At 35.5% G+C, this 26,740-nt stretch overlaps 1 protein-coding gene across 1 annotated transcript; it reads right to left on the bottom strand.

Annotated features, from left to right (window-relative positions):
• Nucleotides 1-10,970: 10,970 nt before the first annotated feature.
• LOC149577113 (uncharacterized) lies at nt 10,971-26,150 on the bottom strand. Its single transcript, XM_089822238.1, has 3 exons — nt 25,927-26,150; nt 11,660-11,750; nt 10,971-11,512 (listed from the first exon to the last, which is right to left on the bottom strand). Exons 2-3 carry the CDS (start codon nt 11,715-11,717, stop codon nt 11,313-11,315), a joined length of 258 nt encoding a protein of 85 aa, XP_089678364.1. The 5' UTR covers nt 11,718-11,750; nt 25,927-26,150; the 3' UTR covers nt 10,971-11,312.
• Between the last annotated feature and the right edge of the window lie 590 nt (nt 26,151-26,740).

Raw genomic sequence — 26,740 nt, 5'->3', positions numbered from 1 at the left:
AGAAATTCAAAAGGGATGCCATCAATTTCATACCTGGGACAATTTCATGGCTGTTTTAGGAGATCAGTCTGGAGAAATCAATAGACTCTGATAGCACATGAAACAGGGCAAGACTAGGGCAATCCTAAAAACTCAAATGATTTCTCACCATAATTTTCAAAAAAAATTTGCAAGTGTGAAAAATCAGACCAACAAGTTCACTACTTAGATTTTTTATTTTGAAGATCTATTTGTATAACTATTGCTGAAATAATTTAGACAGTGAGGTTTAGTTGTCTTCCTTATTGCTTCTAACAAGGCTAAAATCTTTCCACAAGGATTCAAAGTCTCATAAAAAAGACTAAAGAATTAATTGTATTGTAATTGACTCCTAGTAGTTTCATATCCTTTCACAAGGAACTTTTATATTAGTACATCATCTTGTGGTCCATTCCTAATGGGGATTTCCATCTAACGAATGATTTCCCTAGTTAACAAATCATTGCATCATTGTAAATATTTTGTCTCTTAGCATTGATCACATTTTTTGTTATTAAATTTGGATTTAAGAAGTTGGATTTAATTTATATTTGTCACACAATAATGAGGTTCAAAAGATGTGTCAAGAGAAGGTTCACCTTGCCTTTATTAAAGAGAAATGGGAGAAAGAAATAAAATAAGGGCACTTTGAGGATGATATTGCAAGAAAATATATTGTAGAGGAAAACTCTATTAAATTATCAATTCCAAGATTTAGAACCTCTTGTCTAATTGTTGGGGCTACAAAGCCTATCCATCCCCAAGAAGAGAGGAAAGAGGAACTACTGGAACAGGATATTGAGAAGTTTGTAGAAGAAAAGCTCTCTCTACATATTGAAGCTAAAAATGAAGTAGAGGACCATGTCTTGTTATTTAAATAACTCACCTCTTGTTTTGTAGAAGAAGAGTTAGAGACTCCTAAGCACGACCTATCCTTGAAGATACATTGGGTATGCACAAGATTTCTCTTAAAGTTGATGAAAGATCAACCCTACAACTCTCAAGGATCCCTTGCATGTAAACACCCATCATAGAAAGAGAAAGAAGCAAAAGCTATGGAAGATGGAATTCCAAGATCCATTGAAGAGTCATTGTTGATGAGCAAAACAATGAAATTTCTATTAATAAAAAATGAATGAATTATTGTTAATTACAAAGAGATATCAATCCTTATAAAGGAGATCAAAACCCTAATAGGAATCTAACCTTGGTTGCATAATAATAATTAATTATTATATGCCTAAAGTTTAGATTAAGTAAAATATAGTTAATTAGAAAATATCTAATTACTCTAATATCCCTCCTTAAGATAAACTTAGTGAGTAGCTAAAAACCTAAAAACTACTAGTGAAAGTAAATTTGGTTTTGACAACAAAGTCTAATGAGGTACCCCAACCAAATCTTTGTAAAGAGGATAAATATAGAAAATCAAATGGGAAAACCCTACTCCAAGAAGAGATGGAAAGAATGCTAAAAGAACTAGTGAAGAACTAAAGAAGCCTCCAAACTAGAGAATGTCCCAAAAGATGGAAACAAAAGTGTGATCATGTAGAACACCACTAAAGTATGTAGAAGTTGAAAAGCTCTATCAAAAGTGACTTCTGATTCGAAGAACCTCTACTGAAATAGAAGTTGACCAGGTAGAGAAGACTATAATTTGGACAAGATCTCTCAGAAGACGTTGCTTGAATCAGGAGGTACACAAAGGAAAACAACTGAACTTGAAGATACATATGACACGAAATACCAAAGCATGAAGAGCTAATCAATGAAACATGGAAGGCTATATCCTAAAGTAGAAACAAAAATAAGAGTATCTGTATGGTAAATGATCCATCTCACCAAAATGCATAGGTACCTAGCCACTGCATCCACCTAGTACATAGGAAAAAATACTAAATACATAGCTCACTCCATCGAACCAAGGAAGCATAAGAACAGACATAATAAACCTCCCCTAACATAGATAAGGGCAAGGAGGCAACTAGACAAGTGGGCCGAAAGAATTGCATGTCAAGGAAACACGATAAAGATGCATAAAAGAACACATATGTGTGTACTAAGGTGATCAATCTCAGTCACTCATGAGGCAAATGTCAAGCAAGGGAAATGAACTGGACAAAAGTAAATGGAAAACAAAAAGAGAAACATCAACCCCTCATGGCACTTTAATTAGAGTAGTGCATGTACAATAAGGCACAAGATATGGTGAATCCCAAGAATGCAATAATTTGCATGAGTGTACTTAGATGACACTACTTAGATTAGAAGTCAAAATAAGGAAAAACAACTAAAACAAAAATACAGAAGGAATATGGCACTTTATCTCAATGCATTTGCAAAAATGCATACAATAGACGTCTACAAAGACCAGAAGAGACATAAGGCTTATACAAAGGATAGTACAACCCACGATGAATCATCTGAATCAATGAAATCGATCCTTGCACCTGAAACAACCATGATCTCCACCAGAATGCAAAAAAGTGAAAATATAAATAGAATGCATATGTAATATAATCTAGAACAACAACTAGTGTCACTAGAAAGAGATCTAAAATACCTTTCCAACAATATAAAGAATTCCCAAATCAAAGATTAGATGCTCAAGATATGTCTCTCAGAGTGAAAAAAAACTCTTAACTTTGACAGAGAAAAAAAAAAGCTATAAAAAAATGCATCCAAACTTAAAATGACCTACACCACTGAGACGGGCTCAAACTCATCTTTCTAGCGATATCTCATTTGCAAAAAATGGAGTTTTCGTGCCCAAGATATGAGCAAAAATGTGAATGTATGTCCAAAAGAGCCAAAAGGGCTTGCAGGGCATGTTGATGTTGTGCTGATGTCAACAAATGACAAGCCAAAATTTGATGATCAAATAGTCATCATGGCAAAAACATTGCACAAGAATATCCCCACATGTTTGAAAAAGTCACCAAAAAATAGCAATTTGCTAGAAAATGACCTCACCGAAAAAAATGTGGGGTCGGTGCTAGAAAAAATGTTTGGTAGGTTATTAAAAGCATGCATTTTAAAACTCATGTGAATACAAAAAAATATACCCATGATTTTGAAACAGCCAGAACCTACCAAAAAGAGGCTCGAAACCAATGTGAGAAACTAGAGATTGTGCATGTGAGTAGGTTAGCACACTTAGCTGGAGGAGAAAATGCTTCCAAAAAATTGTCGAGAAAGTCCCAAAAATAATAACACGGGAAACATGCAGCCTTAATTGGGCTTTCATGGGCCTGTTGGGTCTTTGTGGAGCCAGCTAAAAAGCGTCGGTGATTTTTTTGAAGGCCCAAGGCAAATTATCTAGTGGCATTGGGCTGTCAAATCACTTTTGGGGCCCAAAAAAGACTTTTAGAGCTGTTCAAATCACACAAATGTCAAAAACCATTGTCAATCACACTGAAACACCAGTTATCATGCTAGTAAATCCAAATCCTAAAATTGGAAAATGCTAATGAAACCACAATTTGGAGCAGATAGAAAAATGCATCCCAATAAGGAAAACCACCGATAAAGGGCCCTGGACAAAATGGTGTTAGGAGTATGTGTAGGCTTTAAAGTTGTGTATTATAAAAGAAACACGCAAAGCTATCCAGGATAGATTACTTCCTTGGAGGAAGTGCGATGCATAGGCCACCTCAAGTGGTGTGAACAAGGTTACTCGACCATCATTGGTGAATCCATATTGATCACACAAGTGGACTCAACAGAAAATATCAGTGGGCTAATGTACACTAAAAAAAGTTGTTATTGTCGCCTAGTGAATAGGTGGAGTAGACAAGTTTGACCCACGCATGGGCACCTCCTCCCAAAAGGGTTTCCAAATCTGCTCCCTTGCTTTTAAAAACAATGCATGCACAATTATTAATGATGGCACCTCTTGCATACGCTTTTTAAGAAAGCAAAAAAATTAATTTTATTTTTTGAGCAAAAATAAAATAAAATATCATTGTTTTGAGATTCGAGTCTAAGGTTGTACAACCTTGGGCTAGAATTTTTTTGCCTCAAATTTCAACAGCATTCAAACTAGACAAATTTAATATGAAAATAGGGATTTTTGAGTGCTTTGAGGTCAACGGTGAGGTTTGTTTGGGCTCAAAGTGTTCATACCTTTCCAATAATATAAAGAATTCCCAAATCAGATATCAGATACTCAAGATATGTCTCCCAAAGTGAAAAGAAAAAAAACTTTCAAAATTTGACAGCAAAAATAACTATAAAAATGCATCCAAACTAAGAATTACCTAGACCACTGTGATAGTGTGAAACCATCTTTCTAGTGATATCTCATCTGCAAAAAATAGAGTCTATATGCCCAAAATATGAGCAAAAATGTGAACATATGTCCAAAAGAACCAAAAGGGCTTCCAGGGTATGTTGATGTAGTGTTGATGTCAGCAAATGACAAGACCAAATTTGATAATCAAATAGTCATCGTGGTAAAAAAATGCCAAAATAATATTCCCACATGTTAGAAAATGTCAACGAAAAATAATAATTTTCTAGAAAATGACCTCATTGAAAAAGAATGTGGGGTTGATGCCAAAAAAAAATTCCAATAGCCTGTTAAAAGCATGTGTTTTAAAACTCATATGAATACAAAAAAATATGCCCATGATTTTGAAACTGCCAAAGCCTACCAAAAAGAGGCTCGAAATCAGTCTAAGAAATTGGAGACTATGCATGTAAGCGGATCAGCACACTTGGGTGGAGGAGGCAAATGTGGGTGCAAGTCCAAAAAGAAGGTCAACGCTTCCAAAAAATTGTTGAGAAAGTCCCAAAAATAATAACATGAGAAACATGGAGCCTTAATCGTGTCTTCGTGGGCCACATGGGCATGTGGGATCTTCGTGGACCCCGCTAAAAAGTGTCGGTGATTTTTTTAAATGCCCAAGGAAAATTATACAGTGGCGTTGGGTCGTCAAATCACTTTTGGAGCCCAGAAAAGACTTTCAGAGCTAGTCAAATCACAATAATGTCACAAACCACTATCAGACATGCCAAAATGCCACTTATCATGCTAGTAAATCCAAATCCTAAAATTGGAAAAGGCTAATGAAACCACAATTTGGAGTAGATGGAAAAACGTGTCCCAATAAGGAAAACCATCAATAAAAGGCCCTAGAAAAAATGGTGTTAGGAGTATGTGCAGGCTTGAAATTCACGTATTAAAAAAGAAACACATAGAGGTGTCCAAGCTAGATGGCTTCCTTGGAGGAAGCGTGGTGCATAGGCCACATCGAGTGGTGTGAACAGGGTCACTTGGCCATCATTGATGAATCCACATTGATCGTGCAAGTGGAATCAATGGAGAATCCTAATGGCCAGTAGGTGTGGTGGATAGGTTTGACCTGCGCATGGGCATCTCCTCCCAAAAGAGTCACTAAATATGCTCCCTTATTATTTTTTAAATGCATATACAATTATTAATAATGGCACCTCTTGCATGCACTTTTTAAGAAAGCAAAAACATTATTTTATTTTTGAAAGAAATAAAATAAAATAAAATATCTTCATTTTGGGATTCGAGTTCACGATCGTACAACCTTAGGCCAAAAAAAATAGCCTTAGATTGCAACAACGTCTAATTGGACAAATTGAATATGAAAATAAGGGTTTTTGAGTGCTTTGAGCTCAACAGTGATGTTTGTTTGGGCTCATAGTGTTCCAAAAAATAGGTTCCCCCTCCAAATTCAATACAAAACACTTCTGAAAACTAAAATCCTTTGAAAGAGAAAAATACAAATCTGAAAACCAAGCCAAAACTCTCAAGAACAAAACAAGGGCATAATGATGGGACTTTGATACCATGTTGAAATTGATGAAAAATCAACCCCACAGCTCCCAAAAATCACCTATCACAAAAAGAGAGAAGCAAAAGCTATGGAGGCTAGAATTCCCAAATCCATAAAGAAGTCATTCTTGATAAACAATAAAAGAAATTGTTATTAACCAAAAGTGAATGAATTGTTGTCAATTACAAAGAGAGATCAATCCTTATAAAAGAAATCAAAACCCTAACAAGAATCTAACCTAGGTTGCATAATAATAATTAATAAAAGAACTAATTATTATATGCTTATAGTTTAGCTTAAGTAAAATAGAGATAATTAGAAAATATATAATTATTCTAACAGCTTCTCCTCAACCTATGCATAATATCACAATAAATGAAACAATCCAGAAAAAAGAGGTCATAGCTTCTTTAAACTATCTTGAGGATGGTTGTCACATGGAAGATTTTAATGGCATGAGGCAGATTGACAAGAATGGATTAGAAACATCATTTATTTATATCAATTCAATAGCTCATACATCTACTGAGTTGAAATAAAAAGAAGAAATATAAGTTTGTTAGGACTGAAAGAGACAGAAATAACAATTACATGCAAATATTACCAATATCAAAAAATGCTAAAGCACACAGAAGAGAACATAAGATGCAAAGATTTAATGTGGTTCACCCAATCCCTGACCCACATCCACCAACGTGGAGTTCAATATTTTTATTATCCAGTGATTACAACTTGATTACAATTTGTAATCCCTTATAGCTCAATACGAGTGCAAGAAACTATAACAACATCACTCATTCTGAAATCCCTAACCCTGAGCCATTTTATACAAGCTTTAGCCGTTTACAAAATTAGGGCTATATAATTTGACAAGTTAACCTAAAAAATCCTTGACAAGTCCACTAGATTTTTTTTCAAGAATTTATTAAAAGTGTATAGTACTTCCCTAACCAGTCACCACAAACTAACAAAGTTGTTGCAGCACTAGGTCTTTCATGACATGGAGAATAATCAAGAAAAGATTGAGGATATATTTGTCCTTAAGGAAGAGCATACTAATTTCTCCTCAATTCAATAGTTCATACATCTACTGTGTTGCAATAGAAAGAAGAAATACAACATAAGTTTGTTAGGATTTAAAGAGACGGAAATAACAATTACATGCCAAAATTGAACATGGTTTACCAACATTGAGTCAACCAGATTTTTATTATTAAAGAATTTATGAAAATTGTACAGTACTTCCCTAATCAATCACCACAAACTAACAAAGTTGTTGCAACACTAGGTCTTTCATGACATGGAGGATGATCAAGAAAAGATCGAGGATATCTTTGTCCTTAAGGAAGACCATACCAATATCCATGAAGTTTCTCCTCAACCTATGGATGTCATTAGAATTATTATTGAGGACATTGACCATGAGCATGATCCTCTTGGTTGAGCTTTGATGCTATATACTCATCTATTCATAAGGGCTCGAAAGGGTTTCTTCACATGATCGTAATGTTTTTTAATCTCCATCTTATATGATTGTGATAGTAACATAAGGGATGTTATCATTGTAACCTCAAGTCACTTCACCAACAAGATCACTTGCTAGCAAAAATCTTCATGTCCAATTTGATCTATTATTTTCTTTAATTCAATCCTAGTTAGGGTTTTGATCTCTATTATAAGCTTGGAATTATCCTAACCATACAAAAAGCAATCTTGTTTTTTTTTTAAGGGTTATTATTTAATGATGTATTAGTTGGATTTTTCCCTAAAATTGTATTTATTTTTGCCTAGCTCAATGAAATTATTGATTTCATTTATTTAAGTGCAAATATTGTGTAAATCCTCTCTTATATACATATTTGCATGCATTTTATCATCTTAAGTCTTTTTTATGATTGTGTGATCTTTTATTGATTTAGTCCTACTCGAAGAGTAATCGCAATCTTTCTAGAGTTGAATCAATTTCTTACCTTCATGTTTGATCGAGTATGATAAGTGCTTTGATAGTGTAGGAATGTGATCTTATTGAATTTAAGTGCAGCTATAGGCAAATAAAACAACTAATAATTCAATCTAGGCCATTACCCCCCTATGATTTTATGCAATCCTTCTTCCCCTTTTCCCCTCGAGTCAGTCAATTCTAGGTGGCTCTTATTTGTAAAGGAAGTTGATATTTTGAAAAAAAATGTTCTCATTAATCAAATTCCACACTGAGAAAATGTTTCCATGTTTCACAAGGTTGTTTAGGTAGCAAACCATCACCTAAACAAAGGTGCAAAGCATTTGTGGCAACAATATCCTTTCCATTTGCATTAAATTCTCAACAAGACTCAACTAGTTAGCATTGATAAAAATAAAAAGAGTGATAACAAAGGCACTGAGAAGGCAAAGATATTACAAGCATTTGCTTTCTAGATAGCTAGAAGTTGCCTTGAAAAAATCAACCACTCCCAATCACATAAACCCAAACTATAATAGGTGATTTTTTTTCCTTCCTGTGGAAAGCCATTATCTTTTCTATAAAACATAAGAAGCAAAATTAGTAGAGTTCTAAAACAACAAAATAGTGGGATTGACAGATGTTTCATATTACAACTTGAACTAATAATTCAAGAAGGATCAAGTGAAGAGAACAACAGCTTTGATTATTAAACTTCAGCAAAGGAGAGACAAGTTAACCAAAACTTTGTGACTAGCTTAGTTCTGCTCCTACCCGGGGGGGGGTGATCGTGTTGGTCCCATATGCTACTTTAGCCCCATGGATGTCATTAAAATCTATCATTTCATCATGATCTGAGATCCAAATTCTGGGTCCCATAGATTGGCTGATCTCATTGCCGTCAATAAAAACTTCCAGTCGTATTTTGTTTCATTGCTTTGCGAGCCTTCCTAATATTGTATGGCAACGCCTCGTGACAAAGCTATTTCACGAGTTTCTTTAATTTATGGGAGGTTCTCACTTGCAGGACAAGCTATATATACAGTGGAAGAGCTTTTCAACTCACGTTCGCGGGCTTACTATTAATAACAAATATTAGCTCATCTTTATCATAGAAGATACATCCTCCGTACTCACTCCTTTGATTCTACACTTGAGAATACTTGGGCATGCTATGCTTCATTTGGATTGCTTGTATAAGGTCTTTTCGTGCCAAGATTCCAATACCGTGCGATTCTTCAATTTCTAAATTGGGTTGTGTAAATTGTTTTATGGTGGGCGCTGGGTTCCAATTGTTGAGCTGACAAAACTAATTGCTTATGGCTGCGCCTTCTTTGATTGACGCCAATAGGAATACACTTACCATGCTTGTACTGTGGGCTCCTCCACTAAGTAGACCCTGAGGTCTTCACATTTCAGTGCTGCACGATCAAAGCAATGCTTGCAGCCTTCATGACTTTACATTCCCGACCTTAAATGAGTGCTACATAACCATGTGAAAGGATTTTAATTGATATGCGACTCCAATAATTTTGCTTTAAGTTATATACCTTGTTTGTAATTGATATCTCCATTTACATCCTTATTTGCACGGATTTTCGTATGAATTTAGTTTTCGCTTTAATGTTCTCGACCATACATCATGCAATCTTTGATATAAATTGCTGTTTCTTTCTTTCATTTGTACTACCTTCTCATTTGTGATAGGCGCAATATATGCCAGGCTATGCATCTGCGAAAGGTCATTATGTTTTTCTCATATGCTGGCTCAAATTTGTAAATGCCAAGCTGGACTCATACAACCAATATTAGGCTGCTACTGTTCATTCTCGGATCACAATGCAACCTTTCTGTCAATGAACTTAGCTGGAATCAGATGCCATGCTTCTACATTAAAAAAATTTAATTTGATTTCTTATGGAATACAGTCCAAGGGCTTGTCTGTCACATCAGCACACTGGATCTTTCATCTATAAACAATTAAATTTGGAGACACAGAGAGGTCTTTCGTTTAGTGTTTTACAATCTTGCTCTGTGCCTTTAATTTATCTCCTCAAGCCTTCTGCATATTCTTGTCACTGCAGCCAACACTACTTGAAGCGGACAAAGACAGCAGCAGCCTTCAGATCGGCATGGATGGACTTGGGCTCTCTATATACCGAGTGAAATTTTGAGGCTTGCCCCGTTGTCCTCAACTCCTTTTAAACCACACTTATTCCTTTCAAGCTCTTATACAATGGAAAGTCTATGACTTCCCATTAGCATACTGGAGTGCATTACAATTGAGCTACAGACCACTTTGTTGCCAAAAAAGCAGATTGGCCAAATAAGTGGATTGTTCTTTCAACCTGCCTCACGCCAAGTTCACTTGGGGCTATTTTATTCTCCATGGACCAGTTAGAGAATCTAGAACATCACACTAGCAAAGGCTGGGGTGCTCTACCAGTTAACTATTGGCGCATTGCATTCCAAGGTGTGATTGCTCTTCCAAATTTAAGCAAAATTGAATTTATAAAGGAGCTAAGAGGATGCATCGAATTTGTTACTCTTTATTCATATGTTTTATTGACCAAAACATGACTAATGTGGGACCAAATTGAATTTAAAGCTCCCAACAGCCATAAGAAACATACGATACAATAACTATCTATTTACATTATTCTTCCTACCAGACTTTTTATTTCCACCATTGCTTCATGCACTACTAACGAAAAATTAATTTTCACAAATCATGACGTGGCAACTAACTTACGGCCAACAAAATTGTAACCTCACGAAATGTTGCCAACCAAGCATGAACATAAGCCAGGAAAAAGCTAACAGATTTTTGTTGAGAAAGTCCACATATTCTCGCAGAGTTAACAGGTCCATGCCCCCCATCAGAAGATTAAAAAACAGAACCTGTAATATTGATCCATTCAATCCCAAAATGTAATGGTGAATTTTGAAATGCATCTGATATTGACATGTCTTGGACAATTTTCTTGCCACATCTACTACAGAACCTATTGGGTAACCACTGATTTTACATTTAAGAACAAAAATCTCATAGTCAACTTTACATTTACATGCCTTCGACTGACATTTTAGCGAGCATAATAAGAAGGGTCAAAAAGACTTTACTAACACATCTAGGATTTTATCATAGTGGTCAGGCAAACTGTATTTCAGACATCAAATATTACAGCACTCAGAACTCATCCTGCTTGAAATCTTTTCATTGTAAATCATGCAGCTAATACCCATAGTACAATTTGATAGCATATCTATCAGTTGCATGACATAGACTCCATTCCAAAGAAGTGCCTTCATGTATCATACTGAAAACATAATAAAAAGGATGTAGTCCAGCTTATATTCACATTAAAAGGAACCTATATACCACTCATGAACATCAACTATAGAATTGAACAAGGTAATCATGTAGAGTGCAGAGGTTATAAAATATTGAGCTGCTGTATTACAAAAGAACAAGAAAGCCAGGATACATATTATCTCATTGGCTGAACTGCACTACTACTTTTTACAAATAAGAGACTGGAAATTCATTCGCTGTTTCTGTCTGTATGTAAGGCCATTTCAAGGATGGAGAAGATGAAAAAGGGACCAAACAATGGTGGCATAGGTGGCTTGCTAAAGGCAGCAGCAAGTAGTTTACCTCCCTTCTCAGGTGCAAGAACTCCCTCATAATTTGCATGAGGAACCCTCTGTATCTTTGCTGGCCGATTGAGATGTATAATCCTTTCTGCATCAAAGACATGCAAGAACGCTCACTATAGCTACTAACTAATCAAAGTTATCATATACAAAATGGCCTGTGTAATAAAATCTATTAACCCCTTAATCTTTCTTTCTTTTCATGAAAGAAGGATACTGTCATCTTTTTAGATACCAGGTTTATATGACTGCTTTAGGATGTTCTTGCCAATAAGCTCAGAAACTTTCCACATTTTACAGATCACGTTCAGAATATCTCCACACAACTGCATTAAAGGTAATCAAAACAATTAGCATGTTCTCTTCCATGCACCTGGATAATGCAAATTTATGTATAAACACAACATTGTGAAGTCCAAAACTTTTGTTTGGAAAAAGTTCAAATCACAAATTGGCAGGAGGCCCAAAGTAATTAATGTAAGAGACAAGCACCTATCCTCAGTTGCCAGAATTTAGCACATTAATCTCTTCCATGCACCCGGATAATGCAAATTTATGTATAATCACAACATTGTGAAGTCCAAAACATTTTGTTTGGAAAAAGTTCAAATCACAAATGGGCAGGGGCCCAAAATAATTAATGTAAGAGAAAAGCACTTAAACCTCAGTTGCCAGAATTTAGCATATTAACTGAGAGTCAATACCACTACAAAACCTGCAAATATTAGTCATTCTATTGATATTTTTACTATATCAACCACTTACAGTACATAAAAGATATGGTTGGATCGAATCAGATGCATGAAAAATATGTGTAACTTGAATGTATAGTTAAACCTTAATTACATGGAAGCCATGAAAGAGACAAAATTGATGAAGCTAAAAGGATACAGCACTCAAGCAAGCAACAGGTCCAAGTTTAGCATCTAAACTGAAGAGTTACAAGTAGCGGCTATCTTATACGCAACTGGACTTCATAAACAAGCAGAAAATTCATTTTAGCAAGGCAAGGCAACCTTGCAGCACAACTGAATAAGGTAGGAACACTACCTGCTCATGCCACTCATTTGAGCTAGAAATAATAAATTTGGTAATAAATATGAAAAAAAATGCTTCATAGGAGCTATGAACAGGAGAAATGCATTTTACCTAACTAAGTGCGTTGACACAGGTTATATTTGGTGACAGGCTTCCAAATGTGATTTGTACTCGATTAGTAAATAACAATTATTTCAACATGATCCTCCAGTCCAGTGGATCAGTGAAAACCTCAAAGTTGCCACCCTTCAAGTTGATACATTGAAGGATTCAATGAGGCTTTCTCTGATTCTTCCTATTCATGTATATGGCCACAGCAGCTAATGTAACTGTTAGCATGAATGTTGATGGTATTCCTTGGGGGGAGTATCCTAAGCATTGCTAGAACTTGTGGGAAATTGTTAACATTATTGCCATGTTGCATTCCTAACTGTGTTTATCATTGATGACAACATAGCACTATTTCTGCGAAGACTGGCAGAGTAGCAGACAGAGAATGAGGTCGTACGGATGGAGTATTGATGATCAATTAAGGAGGTGTTCTACACAATGTCTTGATGAAGTGGTTAAGTGCGCATACAAAAAGTCGAAGACATGCAGAAGATATGTTTGATTTACAGAGAACAGTAAACAGACAAAGTACCTGAGAAGCAGTTTCTGATGTTTGAATTGTATCTCCTAACAGAGATAGAATCATGATACGTGCAATAAGACACTAATAGTAGACAGCGTGATGATGACGTTAGTGAGTGCACAAGGTATGAGGTTACACGTGTGAGAAGTTGTAGAGACTGTGAGCCGACAGTGTTGTGTAATTGTAAAATAATTAATTATCTTAATGAGGTCCTATTATAATTAATTGGGAAAGCCTCAAAACCAACTCAAGGAAATATTTTGAGGATATGGCATAAAGGAAGGTTATTTTCCTTTCGATAATGTAAGGATAAAGCAAGGATTGTGCAAACAAGAGCAGAGTATTTGGTAAATGCAGGTAAGCGATCCAAAGGATTATTGGATGCGAAGTTGGTGATCTGGTAACAAGATCAAAAGAGAAGTTTGGTTGACAAGACAGAGCAAGTACAAGTACAGTTTATTCTATTCTTCTGCAAGGAATAATAGGGAGATCAGTTAGACAATGAATTCGTTAGTCTTGCCCCTGAAACTCTTTGGACAATGGGTCCACCTGCCTTCTACAACTCCTAACAGGGATTCAAAGTCTCCTAACAAGGACTGATATGCATTGAATGTATTTCATTGGCTCCTAAGAGAGTCCATCCTCTAAGAAGGAACATTTATATTTGTACATCATTTTGTGGGTACCATCCCCACCAGGGTTCTCCCTCTGATCAAGAGTTTCCTTAGTTAACATATATGGTGTTATTGTGTATGAGTATCTTGTTATGGATTATATTGCTCACATGGTTAAGGATTAATAAAGTTGACAATTGTTATAATTATTGAATAACTAATTCAAAGCCCCCACCCCCCCCCCCCCCCCCCCCCCCGCCCTTCTCTCAGTTATATTAGTGTACTTTACTTTCTAACAATTGGTATCAGAGGTTCAAGTCCTTGAAGAGAAATCTAACAGCTTTGGAAAATCAATGGTAGGTTAAAACAGAAAAGAAAGTCCGACGTATGATGGAGCTAATTTGGATATACAGAAGATGGAATTCTTTGGTAAGATATTAGAATTATGTACCGAACAGAACATTGAGTTTCCAGATCTAGAGTCCTTCTATTGCATACAAAAGAATAGAAGCACAAGTGAAGATAGATCCAGATTTGAAGAAGACAAAAAGATTGAAGAAGGAATTTCCCTGCTCATGAAAAGAGAGTCAGAAGGTATGGAAATTTTCATTTGTTCGACATGTAAAGAATTTGGTCATTTTTCATCTAGATGTCTTAAGAGAGTAAGAAAAACTAGAAAGAATTTTCCTTATGATGATGATAAAGAATTTAAAACAAGTATGGAAAGATTTTTGAATGATATTGATGATAAAGATAATGAGCTTGAATTGGTTAAGAAAGAGGAAATATTAGAAGAAACAACTTTAGTAGCTATTATTGATGATGATGAAGAAGATAATCCTAAATCTGTTAGAGAAAATATTGAAGTTCTTTTTGAGACTAACAATGATTTGCAGAATGATGTACAGATTCTTGAGCAAAGGGAAGAACAGAGATCAGAACCAAGAGGAGAGATAAGAATTGAGGTAGCAACTCCTACACCAAATAGGAATTTGACAAAGAATCACCCTATTGAACAAATTATTGGAAGTAAAGACAAAGGAATAATGACAAGAAACAAAATACATGAGGAATTACGCTTGATTTCTCAAGTTGAACCTAAGAGCGCAGATGAAGCATGCAATGATGATTATTGGATTCAAGCAATGAAGGAAACACTAGATCAAATTGTGAAGAATGAGACATGGGAATTGGTTCCTACACCTAAAGACCACAATGTTGTAGGAACAAAATGGGTATTCAGAAATAAGATGAATAAACAAGGTGAAGTTGTGAGGAATAAAGTTAGATTGGTATACAAAGGATATTCACAACAATAAGGTATATACTATAGACTAGACTATAAAGAGACATTTGCCCCTATTGCAAGAATGGAAGCAATAAGAATGTTCTTCACTTCTGCAACAAGTAAGAAGTTTAAAGTGTATATCAGATAGATGTCAAGTCAACATTTCTAAATGGAAAATTTGAAGAAGTTTACATTGAGTAGGTTGAAGGATTTCTTTTGACTAAAAAAAAAGATATGGCATGCAGATTGAAGAAAGTTTTGTATGGTCTAAAGCAAGCGCCTAGAACCTGGTATGCAAGGTTGGACAAATATTTGACGAAATTTGAGATTTGTTGAAGGTAGGGAAAATAGTAACTTATACTTGAGAAAAATTGAGAATGGATTGTTCATCATTGTAATATTTGTTGATGACATTATCTTTAGAGGTAATGATGAAGCAAGTGATAAATTTATTGATGAAATGAAAAGTGGGTTTGAGATGAGTATGATTAGTGAGATGAAGTTTTTCTTGGATTTACAGATTGTGCAAAACAGTGATGATATTTTCATATCACAAGCTAAGTACTTGAAAGACTTGTTGAAAACATTTGGTTTGGAAAATTGTAGGCATATTGGTACACCTATGATAACTGATCACAAGTTATCTAGCAAAGATAAGACACCTGTAGTGGAGCAGAAGAAGTATAGATCTATGATTGGAGATTTGCAATATCTAACTTACACCAGACAAGATATAGCAAATACAATTGGGATAGTAGCAAGATTTCAAGTTAATCCTAAGTGATCTCATTATGCAGCAGTAAAGAGGACATTCAGATATCTAAAGGATACACCTAATTTTGGATTATGGTATGATAGATAAAATGATTTCACTTTTTGTGCTTATACTAATGCAGATTGAGCAAGCGGTATGGATGACAGAAAGAGCACTAGTGGTGAAGCATTTTTCCTTAGAGGAAGATTGGTTTCTTGGCTAAGCAAGAAACAAGATTGTATTTCACAAAGTACAACCAAAGTAGAGTATATAGCAACAACAAATAATTGTAATCAAAGCATGTGGATGAAGCAGATGCTGAAGGACATTGGGATAGAATTTTTAAATCATGTTATCATACATTGTGATAACACAAGTACAATAAGTATGTCTAAGAATCATGTGTTGCATTCTAAGACCTAGCATTTATCTACTAAATATCACGTTTTGAGAAAGAAAGTTGCAAAGAAAGAAATCAGATTGAAATATGTAAGTACAAAAGAGAAGATTGCAAATATCTTTACAAAGCCCTTACCTAGAGATACATTTGATTGTGAGGTATGCTTGAAGTTATGCCCCTCCCTAGTTCTAAGTAGATAATGCAAAGATTGCATCAGTCCAATGGTATAGAGCACTATTGTTTGACTAGACTAAACATTGATGCTTCCTGTATGGGGCAGTATCTGATATGAGAAGAGTCATCAACGACTCTTGGTAGCTAGTTTAGAACAATGTCTTTGGACACTTGAGCTAGTTGAAGACGTGGAGCAGATGATTGACATAATGAATCCTTCGTTATTGATGTCAATGGGGGAGAGATTACATGAAAAATCATTTCCTATGAATGGGGAGAGAGAAGTACCATGAATGGGGGAAAGGATCCTCTAATGGGGGAGAAAGTGTGTACATGAAAGACATCTCCTATGTTATGTATAAATACGGGAGAGATTGCATAGAAGACTAAGAGTTGTTCTTGAGAATTAGAGTGTGAACAACTGATGCCGATCCTAAAAAAGAGATGCAAACAAAACAGTGTTCTAAAGGATTTCAAATTTGATTGATGAAGAGGATTTGAAAAGAAAAGAGCAACAACAACAAAAGAGTTTGTTTTGGTATTCTTGGAACTTAGACGTTTTTCATCTATGTTGCCATCAATGTCAAATGGGGAGATTATTAGCATTAATGCTGATGGTATTCCTTTGGGGGAGTATCCTAAGCATTACTAGAACTCGTGAGAGATTGTTAACATAATTGTTAGTTGTATTTCTGTGAAGACTAGCAGAGTAGCAAACAGAGAACGAGGTCGTACGGACAAAGTATTGATGATCAAGTCAAGCACAGTTAAGGACATGTTCTACAGGATGTCCTGATGAAGTGGTTGAGTGCACATACAAGAGTCGAAGACATGTAGAAGATATGTTTGATTTACAAAGCACAGTGAGCAGACAAAGTACCTGAGAAATAGTTTCTAATGTTTGGATTGTATCTCCTAACAGAGATAGAATCGTGGTACGCGCAGTTAGCCAGTAACAATTGATAGCCTAATGATGACATTAGTGAGTGCACAAGGTCAAAGGTCGCACGTGTGAGAAGTTGTAAAGACTGTGAGCCGACAATTTTGTGTAATTGTAAAATAATTAATTATCTTAATGAGTTCCTATTATAATTAATTGGGAAAGCCTCAAGGCTAACTGAAGGAATTATTTTGAGGATATGGTATAAAGAAAGGTTATTTTCCTTTTGATGATGTAAGGATGAAGCATGGATTGTGCAAACAAGAGTGGAGTATTTGGTAAATGCAAGTAAGTGATCCAAGGGATTATTGGATGTGAAGTTGGTGATCTAGTAACAAGATCAAAATAGGAGAAGTTCGGTTGACAAGATAGAGGAAGTACAAGTATAGTTTATTCTATTATTCTGCAAGGAACAATACAAAGACCAATTGGACAATGAATTCGGTGGTCTTGCCCCTGAAGCTATTTGGACAGTGGATCCATTTGCCTTGTACAACTCTTAACAGGGATTCAAAGTCTCCCAACAGGGACTGATATGTACTGAATGTATTTCATTGGCTCCTAATAGAGTTCATCCTCTAACAAGGAACTTTTATATTAGTACCTCATTTTGTGAGTACAATCCCCACCAAGGTTTTCCTTGGTTAACATATCTGGTGTTATTGTATATGAGTATCTTGTTATGGTTGTTGATTATATTGCTCCCTTCTGTTGAACAACAAACACCATGAAACATAAAGACAAGAGTTGCATCTTAGATTAAGTAATCTAACTAGAATCTTGGAAGAGCTCAGCTTTCCACACTGTCTGTAAATGAGGGACATTGAAAAGCCTAACCTAATTAGCTATTGTGATCTTCAATTTAGAGTGCCCTTCATCAGAGGATAACTGTTTGCACCCAAAAAGAAAATTGCTCTGCAGTATCCATTGATTTTCTTATAGCTTTACTATCCAATGTCACATTTCAGTCTTGAGCTTTCACCTCTGTGCAGTCTACAAGTCCTTGCACAGATTTTAATCAATCTTATCTCGATGTGTTCAGTTTGTTACTCCCCGTCTTGGGGAATCTGTTCAGTACACTTGACCCTTACAGGGATAATTACTTTTTCAAAGTCCAAGACTTTCTCATCCAAAACCACTTAACCCCAATGCTTGAATTTTTTTTCAAAGATGTACACAATTGAGCATTTTTGCAAAACTGCCATCTGGTGTTTCCGTCTTTGGTGTAGGGTATTTGCAACTGCCCCTGTTGCTACTTCTTATTTTAAGGGGTTGTTAGCCCATCTCTACTAGGGTAAGAAAATTAAATATCAAATGAGAATAATGAATGGACCCAAACAGCTTAATCACTTTATTTTCACTTCCAAGACCCTCAAAATTGTCCAGCAAAGCTTGCATGCTCTCACAACTGCAGATAGACCAATGAGATGGTATTTCTCCCAGCATACCGCTAACATTCAGATGCCCTTGCATGTTCGTCCTCAACGAAATGTTTCTACTCCTCAACTTTATGGACCTCCTCATTCCAAAGTGCCCTGTTGGACACAAAAAAAAAGACACGTATAATGGATTTCTTCAATGCTACATCAGTTACACCAGACTTGGATGTTAGGAGAGATTCTAGATGAAGTACTTTGCTTCTTCCTTGCACTGCCATGACCACCAACGCCTGTGCCTCCCCAACCTTCAACACTCTTCAATGAGCATTACAAGATTGTGTATTTCACAATGGTCAATGATGCTACCAAGAATAATTCCCTTCCAAGATATTTAATAAAAACCTTCCTCTCTTGAACAGCTTTTTTTCTTCCTCTCTTGAACAGCTTTTTTTCTGTGGATTTATTTCCCCCCACATGGCTACTTGCATTGGTTACTTAACACTATTTATTGGTGTTGCAGTACATTTTGTTTTGGTGCTTTAAATTCTTCCCTTTTTCCCTTCCTTGGGTGCTCTCTTCCTAGAATTTTCTATCAATGAGTAATGTATTTTTAGTTTCACTGAGCTACTTTAAGTCACTAGAGGATATTAATATAACGATATTACTATTAGTTTTAGTACTTTTATAGTGATTTATCAGTCATATCTTAGATCCAATATGCAATGCAATGTAGTTTACCACTAGTGGATCTCCTTGCAATGGATATGCAATATCATACTTCCAAACTTCAAAGGTCTCCAACCAAGGATATTGTGCTTCAGGTCCACCACATTTTACCTTCTTGCAATAATAAAAGTTTGTGGGCCACGCATTTTAAGCACTGATTTTACATTCAAACCAATTTGGTTGCCATTTCATTTCCAGCTTGGATATCAGCTACTCCTTTACCTTTGTTGATGTACGCATTTGAGTATTTTGGAGGTTTGAGTATCACACATATTTCGTACCTATTGTGACCTTTTCACTCCATTGCCCCATTACAAATGGGGGCCCCCTCTTTTTCTTGGAAATTGACTAGTTGTCTTAGTTAGCCTTACTTTGGGTGCAATTTCAGACTTCTCACGTCAATAGGCCAGGTTTAAGCAGCCTTTGCTGCAAGCCCCTTGTCCATACAAGAGTCAATCCATCGAGAAGAGAGTTACTAACTAGGCATTCAACGCTTAAATATTTTGAGGGTGTAGGAAGGCCTTAGTTGTTGATTGATATGAAAGGATCCAATAGATGAATCTGAAATTCAAGTTCTGGTCTTCGAAAGATCCAAATCCAATTTAAAGTCCAAGGTAAGATCTGGTGAACAAAGGAGAAAACATGAAGCCCAACGATTGAGAGTGCAGCATGAGAATCAAGGTAAAGATGTACAAAATTTGACCAGATTTCCAACCACCCCTTCAAACTGGATTCCAAGGGTGAGTCAGATTCCAACCACCCTTTTGAATTACTATTCCAGCATCCCCTCATTTCCAGCTGAGTTTAAGGACAGCCTAAACATATATGAGATGAAATTCAACTTCAAATGGACAAGGAAAAACAAAACCAAATGGGTGAGAAGGAAAATCAAGTCAAGTCTTTGAGGTTAATAATCAGATTTCAAGCTAAAGAGAAACGAAAATCAGAACCTTGGCAAACTTAATCAGCAAATAACTCAAATCAGACTCAAAGGCACCGAATTGAGATAAAAAACAAAAGAAAATTAATGAATTACAAGTGAAGGAGTTGTTTAATGGAAATCTTAGTTTTGAAACCATGAATGGAAGAAATCCAACACATAGTCAGATCCAACCAGGTGTTGGAACTTGGATTCCAACACTAGTCAGAATCCAACATTGTGTTGGAATTCAATTTTCATCATACACCCAAATCCCATCCAGCATTAAGGCTTGAGCAATTTGACTGAGGGTTGATCAAATTGTTTGACAAAGTTGACCTGTAGAGGAATAATGCAATTCCATCAAACAAGCAAATAAGCAGGGCTTCCTTAAGTGTGAAAATCAAATAAATGATAAAGATTAAAACATCGAACTTTTGAAAACTCAGAATTTCATAAGCATTGTTTCAGTCATATGTGGCTTGAGAGCGAGTAGGAAATGGTAAATTCATGAACATGTGATATCTTGAAACTGAAAAATCAGAAATCAGAATTCGAAATTATGATTCAGATCTGTTCAGTGTTAATGTGTAGATTAATACAAATGCATCTTCAACACTAAGATTAGATGGAATGCTTGATCAAAATATCTTAAGTTTGTTTACACTTGCCATGTTTAAGAACTTAACACAAATTTTCCTTCTTGTTTTGCAAGGTGAAATAGTGATGACAATGAACAGAAATTCAAGCTAAACGAGGAGCTGCGATGTCAAGTGAAACATAGAAAATTCATCGACAAGGTGCAAGTCATTTATCAAGATGAAATTCAAGAGGCAAAGTTGTGCAAGGAAAACTGAACAAGCCCATATGGAGAAGCTTATCACAAAGTCAACTTTCCTCTGGAAATCCAAGTTCAATCGAAGGATCCAACTTCATAAAGTGTGTCATCTTTTCCAAGGATCGGGGCCTAGAAACCAAGATTTCAAGTACTAGAAAGTTCAAAGTCATGTTAATAAGAAGGTTCCAAGATGAAGATGATTTAGAAGATTCATGAAGATAAAGAAATGTGGGAATATGGGCCATCCCAATCAATCGAAGATTTAAAGATGAGTATCGAGAGATATTGCTAGAGCTGCAAAGACTTCTTTGTGATGATGAAGAAGTGGAATTAATGAAATGTATAAGATAAACAAGCTAAGGTGGCACCAATTCATCTTCAACCAAGCATAGGATTCCAATTTGACATTTCCAAGTTCATCCAATCAAATTATTCCAAGTGTACATGTGGAGTCCACATAATGTCGTCACCTAACCTATTTCCTCACTAGTCCATACAAGCAATGTAATTTCTCATTGGCTCATTAGTTGGTGCCCTATTGAAATTGGATAAGCATTTAATGCTTAGCTAGCAACTGAATTAGGGCTTTGTTGGCATAAATTGGGCCCTTGATCTTAAATCACTCTTAGTCATTCATTGTATTTGAACGCCCTATAAAAGGCAAGGCCTTCTCATTGTAAAAGGGGAGATTTGGAGAGATTGTTGCTATAATACCTACAAAAAACATTCCTAATTCAGTGTCGTTATCATGGTAATGTTTATGAAGATTTGGAATATGTATGATTTCTACATTTTCTCACCTAGATTAGTATTTCCATTTACGTTGAGTAGAACTAAAAGCAAACGAATGGAAGTTATTGTTGTTGGTGAATTATGATGAAAATATGACTTTATAATACTTGTTGATTGCATGTAATAGTGTAAGGTTTGTCTAAACTTATTGCGAACATTTAACTTCAATTGGAAAAATTCATGTGGATTGTGCCATTATTGGATGTTTTGCATGAGCATTAACAATAGGAAATTCATTCATGGATCATTAGAAGATTACCAAGGATTGGCTCAGTTCCACCTCACCATCAATAGTTTCTTGTGTTTCTTAGTGTCATGTTAGACTTCCTAAACCATTTATTTTTTCATAGTTTGTTTGTTAGAAGTAGTTGAAGAGCCACCATTGCCAAGTCATTCACATTTGCAAAGTTGAAACTACATTCAATGAATAGCGTATGTCCCTTGGTGATACTCAAACATATCACATCAACATAGCTAAGTCCACAATAGAAGGAAATTTGGAGTTATCTTAGTTGATCACACAATTAAATACATTTTTTAACATTTAAGCTTCCTTATTTAAGAAAGGATTAAATATTTAGTGTTTCATCCTAGAATACTAAAGTTGCTTCATCTTGCATTTTGGAGTGGTCACAAAACTCACATGAACAGCACCCACCTTGAAATATTCACCGCCCTTAGAGACTCACCTAGGATGCATTCATAAATCTATGAGTTCTAAGGTTGCGTCCATACCCTTTACATATTGGTCACATATTGCATTCTCCCACTTACAACTAAGAACTTGGTTGGCAGGCTTTATTGCCTCTTACACTCCTACACCTTTGTTCTCTTAAGCTTGCATCATCGGGCCTATTTTCCAGGCATCACATTTATGTCTTCTTGTTAGGGTCACACCTCAAGTGTTTGATAAAATTACTTCTTACATTCTGGTCATGACTGAATTTTCTTGCACTTATCTGGACTTCTGATGCCTCTCTTTTATTTTCACATGCCTGATTTCACTCTCTCGTGTTCACAAATTATACGTTTTCACTCCTTTTCAATTCTTCTTAACTTATTTTTTCTTTGATTCTATTTGCTGTTTTGTATATCTGCATTGAATCCTCAAGCTTCTCCTTGTTCTTGTCATCATTGGTCTTGTTCCTACAATCCCATACATACTCTCTTCTAGGTTTCCAATGATGCTTATCATTTGAGATCATTTGGTTGCCACTTGCACAGATTCTTTCTCCTCTTGGACTAACTGATGGTAATTTCTATTGTTGTACTGGCATCCTCATTTATTTCTTCTTGAATCTTCTTTCTCAATTTCCAGTCTTCACCACATTCTCATTTTTGTATTGCTCTTAATTCATGCTTCTTCTTCCATTTCCACCTGTAAGTTTCACTGCTATTACCCATCATATTCTACTTCAAAACAAATTATTTGTAGCATCATCATTTATTGTATCACTTTTTACTCGATTTTGCCATTGGACATCCATTCTTACATTTTTTTGATAAATTATACACATTCTGCCTTCATTAATTCTCTCACTTCTTAAAATGATCCACCATTCTAATTATCTACATTATACAAAACAGTCATCAAAAAGTTGTGCACTAGTAGCCACGCAGACCTCATGCCTGGTTAAATTTTCTTTCTTTAGCTTTCCAACATTACGGTATCTTTCCTAGAACTGATCTAGACACATCTTGCTCGCTTATGTATTCCGTTGCTTATCTTAACAGTTAGGTAACTTGTTTTATAGCTGTTTGAGGATAAGTTTCTTCATTCGAGTACTTAGTCTTGTAATCAAAGGCACAAATAGATATCTTGCCCAACTCTTCTTTAGGAAGAGTTACGGCTGGTGTTTATTGCTCCTAGGCTACCTAATCAACCTGACCTTTGATTAGTTTTCTTATAGAGATCCTGTAGGCAGTTCAAACAACCTTTTTGACCTGGGTGTGGATTGTTAGTAGAGTTCTCCTTTGCATAGAATGACCTTTTCTCGTGAAGAGGGTGTGATCATTACTTGCCAGTTTACTAAGAATTACAAATGTATCCATAGAGTAGGTTTAAAAAATTGTGACTTCTTGTATAAAGAAATATAAATGCCATAGTTTGTAATTTAAGAAGAGTATGTCACATCAAACAAAAAACTATGCAGTACCTTAACTGGAAAGGCAGTGAAAGCTCACTACTGTCTTCTGAAGAATAGAAAGTGCGGGTTTCACTCAATAAATATTTACTATACTTGTTGAAAATGGGCACAATCAACACCCAGATAGTGTTCAGGAAGAAGATGGCATCTTTCACTATTAATCGAGTAATAATCTTGCAAAGTGTCAAAAGATTTTTGTGAAAAATTACTCTAAGCTTGGCACTCAATGTATGTTGTTCTCTATGATATCCCCGGCTATGACAAAAATCAATTAATGCAGGAGACTTCAATGTTGTGGAATGAGCTAGAGACAGGTTACATTCTGTTTGGTCACCGGACCAAAGCATCCACTCTTAAGACATATTCAGAATCACTCCAAATAATTATCATGTCTACTCCATCTCAACCTTGATCAAAAGGCAAAAAAAGGTACATGATTAAAAACGTAATTTAAAATATTTTCAAATGTAAAGAATTCAAATAACCATCTACAATCTAGCTCACATTAAAAAACACATTTTGTTATTTTTTGAACAATTTCCAGGAATTTTAATCCATCATCTATTATAATTACGTGTAGCACCTCTCTTGCTCTTTTATGGGAGATCCCATATCTAGGTAATCAGGTAAGTCACCTTGAATTGAAAGTTTTTATCTCTGTTTTAACTTAACTGACTGGATTCGCATTCCTTCATTTTGCAGAATGACTATAATTGTAAATTTGATAAGGAGTAGAATTGCGCTTCTAACAGATTCAGATGTCACAGAATTGGCAGTGAATGAGACTGGGTACCATAGCTGCCAGGAAACTCCATTATAGAAACATAGAATGCATATGTATTCATATACCCACAATTCTAGTGACAATATTTATATATAATATAGCTGTCTCCTCATTCATTTACCGGGTACCCTAAATTCACAGACTCCATGTCCTCATATAGGTACCAATACTCCTGCATCCCCTGGTTACTATAGGTCATATTAACGTAAATTACTTTCATTACAGAGGTTGAATAATTAAATACCACAGCATTCCCAATTTAAGGTTAACTGTGAGAAAGAATAAGCAGGGAGGATCTCTGCACATGAATTGAAAAATAACATTCAAAACTTCAAGTTCAATTTTAAGCTAGTAAAGAATTTCTGTTTCGGACACTATACTACAAAGGGGAATTATAAGACAATAGACCACACATCTTTGTCACAATGCTAGTTTTCTTATACCTCAGTCAACGAATTTAATATTGAGTACGAGCTTACATCCAATTTCGTTCCTGACAGCCTCTTTAGACAAGGCATTTGAATCCCCTATATCGACGAATTTCATATTAGGTAACATATTGCATCGAATTCAAAGTTCTCTATGGAAAGATACATCACATCATATTCTAGGATTTTTCCACTCTATTACTGAGCTGCATTACCCGCCCGATTCAGGTTGTCTTGCCCCTTAACTGACCTTGAACCCAACTCTCCCAGTTCTTGGCATCTAAGAAGAAATTACGAAACTGATATAGTTTAAAAGAACCAGTTTTGCTTAAACTAATCATAGGTTGAATGAGGATGAATCAGGCTTTCGAAACTATTCGATATATAATTGTGACAGGCTGACCACAAACCAAAAAGGTTTAAGCAACTATCCTGTTTTGTTTTTCTCCATATCCGGATCTCACCGCTCGGAGTACAGCAACTTGCTAAACAATAGTCATAAATTAAAATCCAATAGTATTCGTTTAAGCCAGAGAATATCCTAAACCAAATTTCAATTAAACGTACTGCCAAAAACCATTTGATCATTATGTGGCGCAAACATGAGTTAAGGCGTTTGGTTTGCTGCAGGAAACGTTAATGCTTACCTTGACAAAATCAATGTGTTCTGGCTGAAATCAATTCGTTTTGTGATGTCAACTGACGAAAACTCTTCTCGAGTGCTTTGAAATGCTGTCCTCCCGTATCAGAGACTTAATGCAACGTTTCAATTTGTAAGATATTCACAGATATCTCATATTTCCGTTTCCAGGACCCAGAAGTTTCCGGAGGCGCCCACTATCTGAGATATTCTTGGAGAACTTTCTCGATACAAGGAATCAATTGGGCCTTGGTCCATGGAAGAGGTGTCGAAAGGCGGGGAAAAAATGGGTATATTTTATTATTTTGTATTTTTTTCCAACAACGAGGTCAATTAGTAAGACATTTAGTAAACTACCACTTGCACCCTGAAAGAGGTGCAAGGGTAGGCCCATTAGGTTTTTCTTCCAAAGTACACTTTGTGGTTTGAACAAACAAGTTATAGAAAAAATATTAAACTTGTGGTTTGAACAAACAAGTTATACAAAATGATGAAGATTGTGTTAAAATCTAGGAGAGATTGCAGAAAGCTATAGAGAATGAAGAATATGAAAGATGACACATTAATGAGGGAAGAAAGACATGGCAAACTTTTCTTACTTAGAATGAAGAATATGAAAGATGACACATTAATGAAGGAAGAAAAACATGGCAAACTTTTCTTACTTAACATTCACAAAGTAGATTGTTTGAGAAGAAGGGAAACACTTCATGTAATTGAAGATAAGAAGATTTATTTTAAAATTACAACAAAAAATTGGTAAAATTATTTATAATGAGTTGTATTGTTGAAAATTTTATGCATCAATTTCTTAATGCATT

The sequence above is a fragment of the Cupressus sempervirens genome, chromosome 1, assembly GCF_028749045.1.
Source record: "Cupressus sempervirens isolate cs-2001-9-10 chromosome 1, ASM2874904v1, whole genome shotgun sequence".
NCBI lineage: Eukaryota > Viridiplantae > Streptophyta > Pinopsida > Cupressales > Cupressaceae > Cupressus > Cupressus sempervirens.
This window is presented reverse-complemented; position numbering and strand designations above follow the sequence as displayed.